The 18,274-nt window shown below is 46.7% G+C and overlaps 2 protein-coding genes across 3 annotated transcripts in view; one reads left to right on the top strand and one right to left on the bottom strand.

Annotated features, from left to right (window-relative positions):
* The window catches only part of UPF1 (UPF1 RNA helicase and ATPase), a 28,151-nt gene extending 19,460 nt beyond the window's left edge, over positions 1-8,691 (top strand). For both annotated transcript variants that reach the window (XM_073323805.1, XM_073323806.1), the window contains exons 17-24: positions 643-799; positions 1,515-1,657; positions 3,000-3,174; positions 4,211-4,292; positions 4,671-4,832; positions 5,259-5,476; positions 6,013-6,135; positions 6,262-8,691. In XM_073323805.1, the coding sequence (XP_073179906.1) occupies positions 643-799; positions 1,515-1,657; positions 3,000-3,174; positions 4,211-4,292; positions 4,671-4,832; positions 5,259-5,476; positions 6,013-6,132 (1,057 nt within the window). In that variant the 3' untranslated portion in view covers positions 6,133-6,135; positions 6,262-8,691. The remainder of the gene's footprint in view (positions 1-642; positions 800-1,514; positions 1,658-2,999; positions 3,175-4,210; positions 4,293-4,670; positions 4,833-5,258; positions 5,477-6,012; positions 6,136-6,261) is intronic.
* Positions 8,692-8,775: 84 nt separating this feature from the next.
* GDF1 (growth differentiation factor 1) lies at positions 8,776-18,232 on the bottom strand. The gene is made up of 2 exons (XM_073323820.1): positions 15,949-18,232; positions 8,776-13,920 (listed from the first exon to the last, which is right to left on the bottom strand). The coding sequence occupies exons 1-2, from the start codon at positions 16,430-16,432 to the stop codon at positions 13,085-13,087; spliced, it is 1,320 nt and encodes a 439-aa protein (XP_073179921.1). The 5' UTR covers positions 16,433-18,232; the 3' UTR covers positions 8,776-13,084.
* Positions 18,233-18,274: the final 42 nt, after the last annotated feature.

The following is an 18,274-nucleotide window of genomic DNA, read 5'->3' as shown; positions in this document are numbered from 1 at the left end:
GAAATGCAGCACCGAAGGAAACCAACTTGCACATGAATGATACAACAGCAGGCAGAAAGCGAAGTTTAGTTTAGAACTGTGCAATGTTAAAAAAATGAATAAATAAGTGCCCATGGGATCTTTACTGTCCATACAGCAGACAGGATCTGTTTTTAAGATCTCCTCCAAAATACGTTTGCACAATAAACTGTAAGGTATACAGATTCTCTGCTTTGGAAGGATGAAGACAGACTTCAACTTGTCATTCCAGGGCATCTAGGTATTTAGCTTTGCTGGGTAAGGAATACCATATGTAAGAGGAGGTTCCAGTTTCCATTTTAACCTGTTCCTTTTTCAGGTGCAGATAGCTTTTTTACTAAATTTCCTTTCAGCTAAAACTTTCTTTCCATGTATGGTCTGCAAAGCTTGATTTGAATCAGTCAAACTGGTTGAGTAATGCAAGCATAAGAAAATACTTTCCACTTAAAATAGCCTTCATACAAAAGGCTAATGCAGCATTGAGCCTTGATTTTTTTTTATAGGTCCCGATAACTTGCAAGAAGTATTTAGCAGGTTAAACTTTTATTTATTTATTTAACTTAATTCTGCAATATATCTAGTTTAGTGACTTTAAAAAATAAAACAAAAAACCTCTCTTCCTAGGACGGAAGCTGCTAATGTGGAGAAGATAACTACAAAGTTATTGAAAGCGGGTGCCAAACCTGATCAGATTGGCATTATTACTCCCTATGAGGGCCAGCGCTCTTACCTGGTGCAGTACATGCAGTTCAGCGGTTCCTTGCATACAAAACTCTATCAGGTATGGAGTCTTTGTACGGTTTCACAGTAGACTTTATTTCTGGTCTTCTTTTCACTTTCAAGTTACTTTGAAATTCCAGTTTCAGCTTACTTTAAAAGACCCCAATGACTGTATTATACTGACTATTATACTCTTGGGTCTTCGCTGCAAACAAGACCAAAGTTGTATACTTAATAGAATCCCATTTTTGTAATGCTGAAAACGTTTTGTGAATATATCCTCCACTGAAGGAAGACTTTGATGGAAATAGGCTAGTGGAATATTCCTGGCAGGAGCAAATCTAATTTCTCTGCCAGTTATCCAGATTTTTCCAGTAGGATAGCTTGAGAGCTGCAACACTGATTCGTGCTGTTTAAAATAGCAGTGCTTCAGAATAGTGGGGAGTCCACAGGGCAGTCTGGCAGCAGCGGGGCTAATTTATTTTTCTGGTACAGATGTTAGTATGCCTAGTGAATGATAGCATAGCACTGATCTGTAACAGTTATTTGTTCTAAAACCAAGAATGCTTTTTTCTCCCTCAGTGAAACTGCTTTTATTCATTAACTCATCTGATCATTCCACTAATGTCACAAGAACAACATTGTTCGCAAAATGATGCGGTTGGTTAGAGATGTTGCGCCAAAATGCTTTATAATACTGATCCTTAACACAGTTCTCTTCTCCTTGCACTGGGCTTCGAATGGGACACAGTTTACATGGTGGTTCTCCTTTGCAGGAAGTGGAAATTGCAAGTGTTGATGCTTTCCAAGGTCGAGAGAAGGACTTTATTATCCTTTCTTGTGTAAGAGCCAATGAGCACCAAGGAATTGGATTTTTAAATGATCCCAGACGTCTTAATGTGGCTCTCACCAGAGCAAGGTGCAGTATGATTATAATACTCTGCATAGGTGTAGCAGACTTTTATTACTTACATGAGCTCTTGCCCAACAAAAACTGTGCTGTTTTTGGAAATCTAAGATGAACAGAACGATCTGAGTAAGCTGACAGGAACGTTAAAATGATTCCCGCATCTCTAGAAACACTCATACCAACTGAAATGACATTGGTCATATAGCTTTAACATTCAAGTGACTACAAATTGTCAGAAAATGACAATTTGTGGAGGAGTCTGACCTTGAAACAGGCATGTCCCTTCCTCCTCACATCCGTTTGCTGAGGCAGAAAGGGAGTTCCATGTCATTCATTTTTTCCCCATTTTCCAACAGTCAGCAGAAGCTGGGGTGCCTTGACTGCTCTGCTTCTCTCTCTCAGCAATTGTTTCTCTGGGTTCTTCTCTCCTGTGAATGGGTCTAGAGTTTGCCTCTGCCTCATGGGGGGCACTTGAGGGGTGGGGAAGTGTGAAATTGATGCTTTGTCAGTTTCACTGATGCCCACAGGTTTACTTTAAAAGGGGTTTTTTGGGTGAACTAATCTGGTTGAAGTGCACAGTAGGTTTGTTTGCTAAATTAGTCAATATAGCATACCATTACCAGTATAATGAAATCACTGCAGCAATCTTTCTTAAATGACTGTATGGCATAATAGTCTTTTTGTGATAAATATTGGCCACAGGATCAATGTCTCTTGGCTTTACCTTAATGGATTTTGCAATAGATCAAGGCATCTAATGAAAGGAGCTAGTCTGTGGCTGCATCCACTTCCATTGTCCTCTTCCAAACCATAGCCATTAGAGGCCTTATTTAAGGCTGTAAGTGTTTAATTGCAGGCACAGATGTTCACTAGCACAGCAAAAGCAGCATATTTAAACATTCTGTAGTCCCACATGCTCCTTCTCTTCTTTTTCTCCTTGACAATTCCTGCTATAGGCAGAAGTAATCTGTTTGCCCTGTAGGGCAAACTGTTGGGAGTGGTATGCACGAAACAACCACTAGCAAGATTTTATGACCTCCACTGATTTGGGAAAAGCTGGAAGCAGGGTATAAAACTAACAAAACCTCCTTCTCAGCTGCCACTCAGATGTGTGCCGATGAACCTGAGGCCTTAGTTGAGCTGGGACTATATTCTCTTTGCAGTTCATACGTATAAGGATAGTGGGAGGTACAGCCGTGTAGAGGGAGAATATATCTCGACTTGAGCAACTTTCTACATCTTATTCTGCGTTTTGTCATGTCATGTTAATTTGGTTAATGTAGAATTTCTTAAAAATAAGCTTTACAGTTGACTGCTGACTTATCTGACATGACCATCTGCTATTCCATAGATATGGAGTAATTATTGTTGGAAACCCAAAAGCTCTGTCTAAACAGCCACTTTGGAATCACCTGCTGAACTACTACAAGGAGCAGAAGGTACTGGTAGAGGGACCACTAAACAATCTCCGAGAAAGCCTTATGCAGTTCAGCAAGCCCCGTAAACTTGTCAATACCATCAACCCAGTAAGTTACTACAAATGCACTAGTCTGTCTTTTTAAAAAATGTATATGGGAGAAAGGGAAACATGACTGTAAAATGGTCAGATTTTCCTGTGACCCACTTTATCTCAAGGTTGTGGCTGGAGGGGATTGGTGGGATTTTGGTCCTAGTGAGAAACTGATGGTGGTGGGGCTGACTTTTGTGGGAGATGGTAGTGAATGTCCTGCTCTCCCTTGCCTGCACAGTGCTTTTTCAGGGGCAGCACTACTTCAGGATACTGCAGGGCTCTTTCTATAGCATCTTGAAGCCCCACTTCCTATGGTGTGAAGCTGAGCCCTATGTGAGATGAGGGAAAGGTGAAAGCTGCCCTGGGATCCAGAGGCAGAGCAGTGCGGGGAGGGAGCTTGCTCATTCCCTCACTTGCTCAGTCCTAGCAACTATGTTTTTTCTGTGGGTTTTTTTCTTAGCTGGTGGGATGTCACCAAGCAGGTTGCCTCCTTAGATCTGCTTCCAGGGCCAGCCCAACTGGATGAGAAGCCTTTTTGTAATCTCATCTTTCTTGTGTAGGGTTTTAAATGTAGGCAGTAGTTTTTGAAATTAAGCATTCTGTAAGAATGTCAGATTTCCTAGATGTGACTAAACTTATTAAGCTTAAATGTGATTTTATCCTACTATCTTCAGCTAAATATGGATCAGTGGCAGTAAATACAAATAACTCTTGTCATTGGGTTCTGGTGATACCCTGAGTCCTGAGGACAGAGCAAAGGAGAACTGTGTGATAAGAACTGTAAAATGGTGTCAGTCTCATGAAACTCTAGCCCATTTTAAATTGAAGAACACTTAAAATAATAACTGGAAATAAATGACTGATTTAAATGGCAGATTTGGATGTCTTTCATGCATATATCTAAAGCTGAAATGTATTTGATACTTGGACAGGTAGAACCGAACACAATCCCTACCCTGAAGAACTTTAGAGTAAAGTTGCAATGCTTTTCAGTTTGCAACATTGGTTCTAAATGTAAGGATTTATTGTCTAACTTCATGTAACATTTTTAGGGTGCCCGTTTCATGACTACTGCCATGTATGATGCACGTGAAGCTATTATCCCAGGATCTGTCTATGACCGGAGCAGTCAAGGTAAGGAAGCTGTGGGAGTTGAACTCCTTTATTGACTTTTCCAATTATGTAGTCATCAGGTGGGCTCTTTACTCTTTGATGCTGAACTAGGATTTCTCTTGAAAGCTTCCAAGTAAAGAACGGCTTCTCACCATGTACAAACTAAACTGCTTTGGGCAAAATTTTACAATGAAAACTCTGATTTCTAAATTTAATGGTGGCATGGACCACCGTACAAACGTGGCGTGTCAGAAATCCCAAATTAACCTTTAGTGTAAACTCTTTCGTAACTTGACTTAACTATTTGACTGTTGCTGATCTGTAGGTTGCTCTGTGGAATGCTTTGATAGTACAAAAAATCCAGAGAGACAATAACATTGAGCTGTTACATTTTTCTAGGCCGCCCATCGAACATGTACTTCCAAACACATGATCAGATTGGAATGATTAGTGCTGGACCCAGCCATGTCACTGCTATGAACATTCCTATCCCTTTCAACCTGGTGATGCCACCAATGCCACCACCAGGATATTTTGGGCAGGCTAATGGACCGGCAGCAGGTATGTAATCATTAAATACAGACCAAAAATACCATTTTCGTTACCTTTGACTCTCCCTCCCAGTGACACTATGGAAGCGGCATTTTGAGGTCCAGGTGGAGGGAGTGTTTTACAATGGCTTCTGGTAACACTTCTGGCTAAACTTGCAGCAGTGTTGATGGTTTAGCCTTCCTCAGCTGTAAGAATTGGTGGACATGATATAAAGCTTCCGATTATCTGCCAGGCTCTAAGAAAACTTCCTGTCCATCAGGGTCGAACAGTATACTTTATACTGTCTCTAAACCTTTAGATTCATAGATAGTTGCTACCTGAATAAATGTAATGTGTAGTTTGCTAAGCCACCAGTATACATTTGACTAGAAACAAAGTTAAATCATTACATATATAAAATATCTTCACTCCTTTGGCGGGGGCTAACTTTTTCAGGACGTGGGACACCTAAAGGAAAGACTGGTCGTGGTGGGCGCCAGAAAAATCGTTTTGGGATTCCTGGAACTAGCCAGTCAAACCTTCCAAACAGTCAAGCGAGCCAAGATGTGGTGTCCCAGCCATTCTCCCAGGGTCCACTGACTCAGGGTTATATCTCCATGAGTCAGCCATCACAGATGAGCCAGCCAGGACTCTCCCAGCCAGAATTATCACAGGTAAGAGTGTAATGATCCTATCTGTAAACTCCCTAGGCTACAAAGTGGATTTTTTTGGCCAGGCGTCATGTGTGGAAGAGGGGGTGGGGTGTATCCGGTAGTATCTGAGAGTACATTGCCATTCTCCCACGCATTCACAGTCTGAATATAAGGATATTTCCCCTTGAGGTATATGCATTAAGCTCTGTGTTGCACATGCATTCAGGCACATAAATGTTGCACTTCATTTTTACATGGTAATTTCATTTCACTATAGGCCCTAACCTGAAATCAGACCCATTCCTAAAGAGGAACGTATTCCAGTAACTTAAAACCGTTATTGCAAATACTGGGCATTTCAGTAATACTTGCAACTACACGGGGTAAATCACTGTAGAAATTCATCGGCAAAGGGGTTGATTTAGGGGACAGTCTGAAGGAAAAATTGTTACATGGCAGCCACGACCCCATTTGCTGTTTAATGCAGCATACGCTCTTGAAACCCTAATGCTACAAAAGGTTTGGGCGCCTAACAGAGAAACTCTCTCCTATTTCAGGACAGTTACCTTGGGGATGAGTTTAAATCGCAGATGGATGTGGCGCTGTCGCAGGACTCTACTTACCAGGGTGAACGTGCATATCAACATGGTGGAGTGACAGGACTGTCACAGTATTAGAGTGTAAGGCACTTAGATTCCGTTCTGTGTTTCTTTACTCTCATGACTTAAGTTCCTAAGAGCACCCTCTAGTGCACACGGCCGGGGGAAATGGTTAATGTGAATTCTGTTGTCCTTTCCTTTCTTTAGGTTGAGGAAGAAGAGCTAAGCTTGTGTGGAGCTTAGTTCCATCAGCATTTTATTCTGGGTAATAAAAAAAATAAAATAAAATGGATACCTGTTTTCCACTGCTAAAACTGAAGCACCACTGTGTGAGAGCAACAGGAGAAAGAAAGAAAGAAACCAACCAACGGAGAGGAGAGCGAAAGGAGCGCGCGTGAGAGCCCACTGCTAGCTCACTGAGACAGGGAGACTGACCGGAGAGAGGAGAGAGCACCAAAGGACTGGCTGGCGCCTCACTGGGAAGGCAACTCGCCCTGAAAGAATGAGTGGTCAGCTCAGTCCCTGCTCCCCCAGTCAACGAAGCTTGAGAGAAGGGCCTTAAGCAGGTTTCACTTCATTCCATACTTCTCTTTGCGAGCAGGGCATCACTTTTCAGAGCAGGAGGGGAGAGGAAAACCCTCATCTCAGAGTTGTTCTCATTTGAAAAGGTACTATATTTTAGCAGTAACTGTTGACGTTTTAAAAGCAGAGTATCTAAAGAGGAAAGATCCTGCCGAAAAGTGACAGTAAGCCAAGCAGAAAAACCAGCCAGAACATGGTGACTGTTCAACGCTGAGATGCAGGTTTTGTTGTCCAAAACTGGCTCTGAAATTCTAGTGTCATCATGTCGCCCACATTCTGAACTGGTATTTCGTGACAAGGTGGTTTTAAAGAGATTCTTTCAAAGGAGCACTGAATTTTTAGAAGTGTCTCTGAATTCTTAGTAGTGGACCTGGGAGATCCTTGTTCTGAGAAGCTTACCAAAAAAAAAGTAAAACAAACAAAAACAAAAAAATCTAAATTAGAGCACCAACCTTGAGAACTTTCAGTGTGATTTAAAGTTGCAGCAATCAGCCTCTTCTTCCTACAATGGATAGCAGTTAGGAGTGAAAGGAGCCTGCATGCTCAAGCAGGAGGAGGGTTTCGAAGTGTTTTCTGTATGCTTTAATTGGCTACTGTCTGGACTCTACTCTGTGAAAACAAGCCTTTCTGTAAGATGAACTGTGCGCTTAAAAGGGGATGGGTTCCTGTGCCCTTCGGCCCTGGAGGAAAAGACGCTAGGAGGCCTGCTTTATTCACTCCCACTGATGCTGGGAGGAAGTATTGGAAACTGGGGATTATATTGGTTTTGAAGTAAAGACTCTACAATGATATTGAAGCAGGTTGGAAAAAAATAAATGGAAAAAGCAGGCAGTTGTTGGAAGGTGGCCTCTGATAGATGGGTATAATTAGAGACAATGGATTAGGCTTTTGTGTGGCTTCTTCTTTAGTGATTTAATGCAGATAGCTGAATGATTCAGGTGTTGAAGTTAAAAACAACCCTGGAGACTGCTTTTTGGGTAGTGAACATGGCTGTGGCATCAGTGCTGACTTGAGAAGTAGTTGGAAGTCAAACTGAAAACAGCACATAAAAAAGCCATCCAATTTCTAAGTTGTACCTGTGTCCTAAACAAGTCAAGTGGGAACACTGGGAGCATTTTATTTGTCTAAACCTTTTTAGAAACAGCACAGAGAACTTAAATTCCTACTAACCCATTTTTATCAGATCTCTAAATTAGAATAACCTCTACCTCCTAATTGGCTAAAAATCAGTAGTGTGTGAATTAATTACTAAACTAGATGTTTTTTAAAGTTTACGAATTAAGTTAGCTTTATAATCAAAGGGCTCCAAGTGTTTCTAGTCTTTTTTTGAGGAACTAAAAAAAAAAAACAGAAAACAACCCTCTCAATGAATGTACTTAGAACAAAACCCACCTCTTGTAATTTGGAAACACCCACTTGCATTACTCTGTCCTTTCTGTAGATTAGCAATCTGCTTTCATAACTTGTATTTGCTGTAGCTTTCCATGTCTCCTCCCCCCCGCCCATAGAGTAGTAAACCTACAGGTTTTGTAGGTAATGTACACATGAAATTTAGAACAGATGTTCTAAATTCACTGTGTTTAGTCCTGCAGTGAATTGTTCATAAACTGCAAAAAAAATTAGAAACCTTCCTGAAACAAAACAACCATTCTTGTTTCATAAAAAGCCTCCAGAGTTTAGACTTCTATAATGTGCAAAGAATGGAGACACAGGCCACCTTCCTTCATGTAAGAGGGACTATTTTATTTATTAACATTTTACTTTTTTTTTCCCTTCTGGGTAGGCTGCGTAGTTGCATAGAGATTTGAGATAGGTTTAAGCTGTAACTCCTTGTGCAATGCAATCCATTGAGTGATGTGTAACCCCTTCTCCCCCTTCCCCCAACCCCTTTATTTCACTGGTTGGAATGCTTGCCTCTGCTTTGCGCTGTTTTTTCCTTTGGAGCAGTTACTCTGAGTTTTATAAATCCACAGACGACAGTGCAAGCACTGTTACTCCTTTGATTTTGTCTGTATGTTTTAAACCTGTTTGTCATCAATAAAAAATTAATAAAGAGCTCTTGCATTCAAGCTGGGACCTATATTTCAGGAACCATTTTGGACCTTTTAAAAACAATATTTGTGACTATTTGGCCCAGTGTTTGATGGTATAAACTTCAAGTTTATTACATTTTAACACATACTAGTACAAAAGTGTGGTGTGTTTATAGCATACATGGATAAGCAAATGAACTGTGAAAAGTTGGTTAAAGGTAAGTACCCCACCTGTACCCCCTCCTTTGGGTCTTGTCCAGATGTGCATGCCATAGGAATGTTTAGAAACCCACTGAGGCATTCTGTGCCCATGCATTGATGTTACATAGGTTATATGGCAGTAATCAGTTCCCCTTTTTATGAAAGGCTGTTAGAGGAGCTTGATTTTTTTTAATACTGATGGCTAGAGCTTACTTCTTCCAGGCTGGGAATACTTCCTTGCATAAAACCCATTGGAAGTAACGGCAAGACCCTTTTAAGGCTTTCATCTGACCCCCTTTCAAGTTGCATGTTCAGTGGGCAGCTGTCACTCATCAAAACTCAGATTTGCTCTGATCATGGCTCTGGTGGTAAATCTGAGACAACATAGTGACTGAATAAGTCCTTTTAATAAAAAGTTCAGCTCACACATGCTGACTTAATAGTTTAGATTGATAAACCCAGTCTTGACACCACCAACTGCATTTGGTACAGCAGTCAAGCATTTGAAAGTAGCACTATTTAAGGTACAAATACAGTAAACTTTTTCACACTGCTTTCTGACTGAAGCACAAGCTCAGCTTAGTTTAGCAGGCTGCTGATGTTATGAGCATATTTCATGTTAGTGCACTGGCATCTTCACAGGGGCTGTGATCACTGAAGTAGTTATTTCATGTGTCCACTCTGGTCCACAAAGTATTGCACATGGTTATAGCTGTCTTTCCCTGCTAGCGTGAGAATCCTCTAATTGTTTGGACTGCACGGTGGATAGGACAGAGCCCATTAATCCATCTCTTTGTGCTTTGGTAAATGCAAGTGAAGATTTAGATGGAAAGCAAAAACCTCCCTCACAAGTGTGGCCTAAATGAACTGAGCTTTGAGTTCCTTAATTTGCTGTAGACTAATTTTTCAAAACACTCAGTATAACAAAAGCTAAAATTCCTTTTCTTTCTTAGAAATTCAAGTTTGTTTAATTCCAGGAATTAACTCCACATTAAGAGGTGAGGGTAAGTATTTAAAAAGAAAAACACTAACAGATCAGATTTTTGAGCCTGTCACTGTTACTTTCTAGGTTTTTTTCAGAAGAAATTGACAGATTTCTTAAACTCAAGTTGGCTAGCCACATCTTAAATATTTTATAAATTTGAGTAATTGGTAGTTCTTATAAACCAGTCACTAATCTGACTAGCATCAAACATTTAATAAAGGAATTAGATGCTAGATTTTGATGCAGTTCTTTTTCACTGTACAGAATAATAGGGGGTAAAATGTCTTAGAACACCACAGTAGCCTATGTCTGTGAATCAGTTATCTTCCTAAACTGCGGTGCAGAGGGTACCTGAAAATGTTAGTGCATAATAGTAGGTCACCTGTTTGGAACTGTGGTAGCCTTAAAGTACTCAGCCTTACTTGCTCCTGTTCAACAAAGATTTGGGTATATCCATTAGCACAACACATTCATTGTGTAGGGTAGGGAAAGGACATTGTCTTTGCAAATTAATTAAAATAAGTGGATAAACCTTTTCATTTCCCCATAGGGACAAAGGTCTTTCCTGTTAATACTTAGTGAAACCTTTCTATCAAGACACATTACAAGGTAGATACAAAAAAAACAAGTCTCCACTAGTTTCAATCTGACTGACATTTAAAAAACAGTTCCAAGTCTAATTCAGATTCCTTGCTGCTGCTTATCTTCCCCCAAAAAAACACTGCGATTAAAATAATTGTCCTGTATTTGTCACTGAAAGGCAAAACTTTACTTTGAGCTCCAGTTTGACATCCACACACAGAGGTTGCCACTGTGCACAGATCTAAAGCGTAGGGCCCTGTGACTTGTAAAGTAGCGGTAGCTAGCAACTGCTATGTTCTTTTAGCTACACCAGGAGAGGGGGAGGTTCAGTGCTTGGTGCCTTTGGAAGGTGGGGTGGAGGGTGGGCGGTTCCTGCTATGGTAACTTGTCTAAAATTCAGTCACAGAGGAACACTTCAGTGCAAGGGGGAGATTTCAGAAGTTTTCAGCTGGAAGGGAAGGAAAGTTGCACTGGTAGGGATTACTCAAGTCACATGATGGCTTCAGTTGAGCAGCTGTGGTTGATGACTTTAAAGACTGGAATAAGCTGGCAACTTTGCCCAGGCTTCAAGCATGGCTACTTTAAGACTTCAAACATTCCCAATCTTCTTTTAACATGAATTCCACTTCGAAGAAAACAGGCCATCCCTCAGCCACCTATCCCTTAGCCCTAGCTAATAAACTGATTGATTTACTTTCAGAACAGTGCTGGCTCATGGTAGTGTAAGTGGAGACCTACTAAAACTTCAACTGCCCCAGCTCCTCTGGACTTCAGGCTGAGCATTGCAGCTCTGAAGGATCCCTGTGAAATTCTGTACTAAGAAGTCATCCCTTTTCCTGTTTTTCATCTCCTACCTCTCAGCTGAAGGACAGGCAGCTTCAGCAATTCATTCATAGGGTGTTGGAGAGAGAGAGGTTCCTCACGCAACTGACTTGAATATAGCAAACTTGACCTGCCTTTCACAATGCCATTGCTAGTCCAAGAGGTCTATTGGACATACCACTGATGCCTTAACACGCACAATCTGTTTCAACAGTGCAATAAGTAAAGAACTTAAGTAGCCACAGGTCCTGCTACAAATAGCGTTAAACCCTTATGGAGTCAGCTGGAATCATGCTAAAATGACTCTTAAGCTACTTTCACTGAGCCAAGTCCTCACTGCTCCATGGGTGCCAGGCTAGTGCATTACATAATTGCGCAAGCCACTGCTCTACACCCCCCCCCCCATATTTATTTACTAGGATGTTGTTTAGGTATTGGCTGCTTATCTAGTGCAACATAGCTTAAGATAATTATTAGGAGGCAGGGAATAGTTTTCTGTCCCTATTACTGAGAGAACTCTGACAATCAAGGTGAAAACATTTTTTTAAAAGGAGACCTTGTCTATTCATCTTTCTACTGCTTTCTGCAGCTATCTGCCTGATTCCCAGCTATCGACTAGATTCACGCTCAGTAGGTAACACGTAATACTTTAAAGACAATTCATTGATTCTTTAAATTTGTTTTGAAATAGTTTGGCCACTGGGATTTTTTTTCCTGCAATAAGTCAGCACCCCTCCATCAAGTTGGACACCAAAAATTGATGGCTCCTTAAAAAACAAATTTAGGCCAAATTTTCCAAGCCAGGCTTCTTGCATTATTCAAAAGCCAGAGCCTGACCTCTTAGGCTACGTCTTCACCACAAAAAGGTGTGTTTTACATTGCTAGGATGTTCCAGTGAGAATTCTCTCACTTTGAGAACATGTCACTTCACTTCCCCAGGCCCCACTGTCCTTCTCTGCCCTGGCATCTAATAGCTGGTACTAGTAATGCCCTTTCAAGAGCAATGCGTTAGCAGGCTCCAGGCAGAGGTGATGTTTTAGTTGCAGTGCAGCCCAGTAGAGGAGAAAGGCCTGGTCGTTTCTTCACTCACTGGAAAGAAGGCAGAATTTAGCCAAATTGTCTTCCTGTTCTGGAAAAATAAATCCATGCTAAACTCACGCCAGTTAGCTCAAGAAGCTGAGGCTCCAGCTGAGCTGCTCCTTAGAGCAATGGTGGACGGTGCTGCTGTTCCTACCAGCGTGGGCAAGCTAAGGGTGCGGGGCCTATGGGGCACTGAAGAGCCAGCAGATCTCATTCTTCAATGTCATGGGCACCAGCTCCAGCCATACACCAGTGCCTCCAGGTCAGAACCGAGGAAGGCGGCACAGGGAGAGGAGTGCAGGGACTAACAAGCTGGTGCCACCATCCTCTGCTCAGCACTGGGGCAGCATGAGGAGGGAGGTGGGGAGGCTCAGACTATCACCATTAGATTTCACCAGGTTCCCAGCAAGGCTCCAGGTGGATGAAACCACCAGCAGGTGGGAGTTTGGAAGCCTGATGCCTCCAGCCAATCAGCCTTACATTAGAATCCCAAACTGCATTATCCTCTTGATGCCAGAAGTCAAGAGCTTCCCCTTTGAGGTTGCATTTTGCCACTATGCATCAAAGGGGTAGTTCCGCCATTAACTGCACCAAGGGATGGAAGGGAGGGTCCCTACCCACCCACATGAAGGAGATTTAATACGTTTTGACCTATTACACCAACCAAAAATCCCAGTTACTCCAGCCGTTGACCGTTCTCTGAGACCCATTCGATTTCCTATTCACATCTCGATCAGCAGCTCCATTATCTGCAGCCACACTCATCAACCACCATGTCCTCATAGTGTCTCAGCACCACGTTATCATGGTTGTCATAATACAGGATGGAGATGGGGGACAGCCTCACTGGGACACAGCAGGGCTGGGGGGTTCCTTCTGGGTCAAGGGAGTGCACCATGGTTTGGAGGATGGCGTGGTTGGTGCTGTTGAGTTCTGCCGTCAGCGGGAAGGGGCACTCCCCGAGGCAATAGTTGGCCATGTATCCCTGCGGCGCGATGATCCAGTTCTCCCAGCCCACGTCACTGAAGCTGATGTAGAGCCGCCTTGGCTTGCAGAGGTTGCTTGGAGTGACCGGGGTATAATAGGAGCTTCGCCTCTTCCTGGAGGCCTGGCACTGCTTCTGATTGAGGGACACCACCAACAGCGAGGTGGCAAGGAAGGAGTCGATGCTGGCACAGAGGTTCTGCAGCCTTCGGGGCGGCAAGGCCAAGGCGCTGTCCCCGCTGCCCACCGAGATCTCCAGGATCAAGCCCAGGTTCTTGCTGGGGGTTCTCCAGCCCTTTGCCACTTCGGTCAGGCTGAAGAGGAGGGACTTGTGCAGCTGCGCGAAGGATTGCGCCCCCAGCAGCTTGTGGCTGTACATGTGGGAGGGCATTCCCCGCAGAGACATCTGCAGGGCTTGGTACAGCCGCAGCTCAAAGACCTGCCTGCCGCTGGAAGTGTGATAGGAGTTGTGGCTGAAGTTGATCTCCAGCTGAGCCATTGTCAGTTGCTCCCCCTCCTCCAACACAGAGAAATTAAAGTACAGACGTTTCTCCAGACACAGGAAAGTCTTGGGCTCCCCACTGTGAATGAAGTGGCCTGAGGGAAGGAAAACAGAGGAGGTGGCATTCGTTCTTTGAGCAGGAGGGGCCTCCCCACACACACACTGAGATTCAGAGCAGTAGCAAAGCAGCCAAAAAGGAAGTGGATAAACCTGACCTGACCTGAACTCCTCATTCCCCAGATGAGAAGTGGGCAAACTTCACTTCCCCAATACCTGCCTTGACCATCAACTACACTCCTGGCTCAGCCTGCGCCTGGATGCCGCACGCTGTCCGTGTCCACACTCAGCTCTGCTCTGCGACTCTCCCAGTGCAAAGTCAGGGCTCTCCTGAGGAGCAGAACGAGTCTGACAGATTCACTCCCACCCTCTGATCAGTGCGAGGAAGGAGGATGCGATCCCACTCCATGCTGCGGGTGGGGAGCTGAGGGGCGTGCTTCTCTGCCCCCCAGAGGATACAGGCAACCCAGAGAGTTCGCTCACACACTGGGCCCTGGTTCAGGACATATATTTTAAAGATACAGCTGCCCCCTCAGCCAGTCACTGCTGGGGCGCGAGGCTCCCACTACCCTGGCATCATCTGGAAGCTTCACCACAGCAGAGGTTCCCCATGGCAATAATTATCCACGAGTCCCTGCTGCTGGGTGAAAGCTGCTTGGCTAAGAGAAAGTGGCAGACTGCACAAGAGTAACAAGCCAGAGCCAGCACCAGAGGCAAAGGTCTGCCTAAGCTTTGGGGCTGAGTAGTTTGAATTTGTGGCTGAAGAATAGAACTGGGAGTCAGCACTCGTGGGTTCTCTGCCGCTCGCTGTTTGATCCTAGGAGAGTGACTAGACCAGCTTCCCCATCTGTAAGAGAAGGATAACACCTGCCTCCTTCACAGCACGGAGTGCAGAAGGTCCTGCTCATTTTGGTGCTGCTGTACCAAGAACTGCTAGAACAGGACCGGTCTGCTGGGCCCTTTGGACTCAGACCCTGATTTCACCTGGAAACAACAGATCACTAAAGAAGCGAGTTTAGTGGGGCCTCAGCCTAAGGTCTAGCAAACAACGGGGAAGGGCCCGGAGAGGCCCCGGGCTCAAACAGCAGGAGATGCTGCAAGTCCAGCTAAGGTACAAGGATCAAATGATGGGGTGGGAGCCAGGCCTGCAGCCAGTGCCACAGGCTCAAAGAGAGACCCAGTCAGGCCTTGGTGCTGTGCCAGGCCCCAGCGCGCTGGGCGCTCAATCGTTGCTGCATTCTCTGCCCTAACTGGAAGACAAGAATGCAAACCTGAGTGAAGCCACTGGAGACGCAGCAGCTGCATTAATCGCACCCAGCTAAGGAACCGTAACTCCAGCCCCACTGTCCCCAGTTCCTTTAAAATCTGTGCAGGCCTGATGCTTATGGGAAATAAGGGCCCTTCCGTTTAGGAGTATTACAGAACTGAAGGGTGGGTATCAGACAGGGCCAGGACAGTGCTCCGGGGACGTGCACTACAGGGCACTGAAATCACATCCCCAGCGTCTTCTGTCCTGGTGGTTTCTTTAGATAAGCGCCAGTCATAGAAAAAGTCCCTCCCAGGATGTGAGAGGAAGCGGGCAAGGGTGGAGGTACAACTCAGCCACAGCTCGGGGTGACCAGATGTCCTGATTTTATAGGGACAGTCCCGATATTTGGGGCTTTTTCTTATAGAGGCCTATTACCCCCTACCCCCGTCCCGATTTTTCACACTTGCTATCTGGTCGCCCTAGCACTGTCCTGCAGGATCCCAACGTGTCTCACAAACGTTCCTACTCCTCTCACTCTGGAGAGATTATTTGCCACGTTAGGGCTGGGGAAACTGAGGCACAGAGCAGCGACCTGCCTGAGCTTGCAGAGCGAGTCAGGCGCAGCGCTGATACTCGACCCCAGGAGTCCCAGGGCCCAATCTTTTGCTCCGACCACTGGCCCCCACTGCCTCTCGCCAGCGAACGCCACTCGGCCTGGCGCAAAGGCTCCCCGACGGGGCAAGGCGCCCGCAGCCGGGGGTGAGGAAGAAACCCCAGACGGGCTGGCCCCCAAACCAGCATCCCGGAGGCTCTGTACCTTGGTCAGCGAAGACACGGATGATGTTCCCCGGGACATTAAATTCCTCCACCCTGCAGGCGCGGCCGGGCGCCGTGTCCCCGGGGGAGGGCAGCGCTCGCCGCTGGAAGATCCGCCACAGCACGGCGGGCACCGGGGCCGGGGCCCTGGGGGTCGGCTTGGCGCTCAGGCCCAGGGATTTCAAAAGCGGGAGCTCCAGCCGGCTCCCCAGCGCCGCGCCCAGCAGCGCCCAGAGGAGGCCAGCTGCAAACCGGGCCTTGGCAGGGGCCGGCCCCATGGCTGGGCCGGGCCGAGCCGAGCCGAGCCGGGCAGACAAAGCGCAGTGCCGGAGCCCGGCTCTCCCGAGGGCGTCTGCAGCCACCAGGCAAGAGGGGGGTGTTGATTGCGCGACTGGAGCCTTTGATCTGGCGAGGGCTCGGTTACAGCGAGGCATCCCTGGATTGGGCAGGGGAGTGAGAACAAGCCCCCAGGCCAGGGAGCCCATTAACCCTCTGGAGCCCGAGGGGCGGTGGCTTTGCCTTGCACAGTCTCCGTCTTCTGCTAAACTTGGGGGGGGGGCTGCCTGTCACCACCTGCCCTTGGCTTCACCCCTGCCCGGCTGGGCCATGCACGGGATGTGCTGCCCTTGAGCGGGCAGAACTGACCTAGCCCTGCCCGGGCCACCCCCACACAGTCACCCCCAGGGAAAGCAGCTGAGTGCAGGACAGGGCTGCCCTGGTGCTGGCTCAGCTGCCCCATGGCTGGGGGAGGGCGTGGGGGGGGGGGGGCGATGGAGGGTTTTTGCATCTCCGGCTGCAGCGTGAAGCCACCTCGAGGCCTTATGCTGGCTGTAGCTCACCGAGCATCCCCGGGCCTTTCCAGTGCACCCCACTGAGAAGACAGCAGCCCAGAGCAGGAGAGAGATGGGGGGACCGTGGCCGCTGCATGTGGCAGGCGGACGGAGAGTGGGAGGGGGCTGCATAGGAGCCAGCTGGCCAGGTGCTCACAGGGGCAATGGCCAGACCCTAGCTAGGCCAGAGCTGTGCTCTGGCATCACCACTAAACCAGGGCAGGCGGGTTGCGCTGTCCCACGTAGCCTGCACTGGGGGCTTCCAGACTGGCCTTTCCTGGGCATCAGCACACAAAGCCCCCCACCCCATCTCCTCCCTGCATTGCCCACCATCAAACCCTCCCTGGAGACAGGAATGAGGCCATTCTCCTGCCACACTTGTAAGGCACCCAGCCTGTCTGGGTGTCGGCTTGGTGCCTTGGGGAAGGAGACGGCCATGTGTGAAGTTTCCTCCCTTGAGATCCACAATTCTGCAGTGATCAGGGTCCCACATCCCCATCCCCCACCAATGGCACCTCCTGACTGTCTGTCGCTCCCCCAGCCCTGCCATCCAACCTGATGGGCTGTTAACTTCCACACCAACCTTGTCAACTGGTTCCCTGCAGAGCGAAAGACATACCCGGTATCTACAACAAAGCCTGCTCATCCCGTGCCAGCCCTGCCCTGGCCAGGCCCTGGAGCACCCTGTGACTGGAGCTAATCAGTGGAGTGCGGGAATTAAATTATAAAAGGAAAATAAGCCATCCAGCTGCCATTTCCAGCTACAATGCAGGGAGCAGCCCATCGCTTGCTGCATCCCACCGAGCCCAGGCCTGGCCCCTCAGGAATAGAGCGTTGCAAGCTGGGGGCTGCAGTTCCTGGGCTGAGCTTTGGCCGCATCTGCATCAGTGGGTCTATTGTTTAACCAGACTAAACAGTTAAGCTGGCTGCAGACTCAACGCCCCATCCTGGCCCTGCCCTGCCTGGTCCCGCGATCACCCCTGTGCAAAGTGGGCATGCTGGTGGCAAGGGGACGGTTCTGACCCAGCAGCCACTCTTGCACAGGTGTAACTGCCGATGCACGGTGCAGGGCCAGTGTGGACTGGCCCTTCAATCCCCAAGAGAGTCGGGCCAGTTAACCAGCACACAAGTGGTCCTGCTGCAGCTGGCTCTGTCCTGACTCTTCAACTCATCTGTCCAGAGCAGGACACTGATCCCTAGGAAACCTGCCAGAGAACCCTGCAGCAACGGCCGCACGACGCCCAGGCCTGCCCCAGCATTTGGGTCAGCCACGCGTCAGTATTCAACCCTGCCTCTCCTCGCTGAACCTGCCTGCTCGCACAGCTGCAGCTGCTAACGGGCCCTAGAGCAGCCAGCTGCTTTTAAAGCACAGGCCCTGCTTGAACTACAAGTTACCAAATTTAACACTCCTGCTGGTTAGACACCATCTGCAGTCCCCTGATGTCTCTCCTGATTTACACCACAAGGAATGAGAGCAGGATCAGGCCCTACAGTATT

Source organism: Lepidochelys kempii, chromosome 25 (assembly GCF_965140265.1).
Source record: "Lepidochelys kempii isolate rLepKem1 chromosome 25, rLepKem1.hap2, whole genome shotgun sequence".
NCBI classification, from domain to species: Eukaryota; Metazoa; Chordata; order Testudines; family Cheloniidae; genus Lepidochelys; species Lepidochelys kempii.
Note: the sequence above shows the minus strand (reverse complement) of the source record. Positions and strands in the feature narration are given on the sequence as shown.

What these genes read in the sequence shown, in the direction of transcription:
- GDF1 (XM_073323820.1), bottom strand. Translation starts at nt 16,432, where the DNA reads ATGGGCTCCCTGGCCTGGGGGCTTGTTCTCACTCCCCTGCCCAATCCA. An exon ending in CCGTGTCTTCGCTGACCAAG is followed by an intron (nt 13,921 to 15,948) that starts GTACAGAGCCTC and finishes TCCTTCCCTCAG; the next exon opens with GCCACTTCATTCACAGTGGG.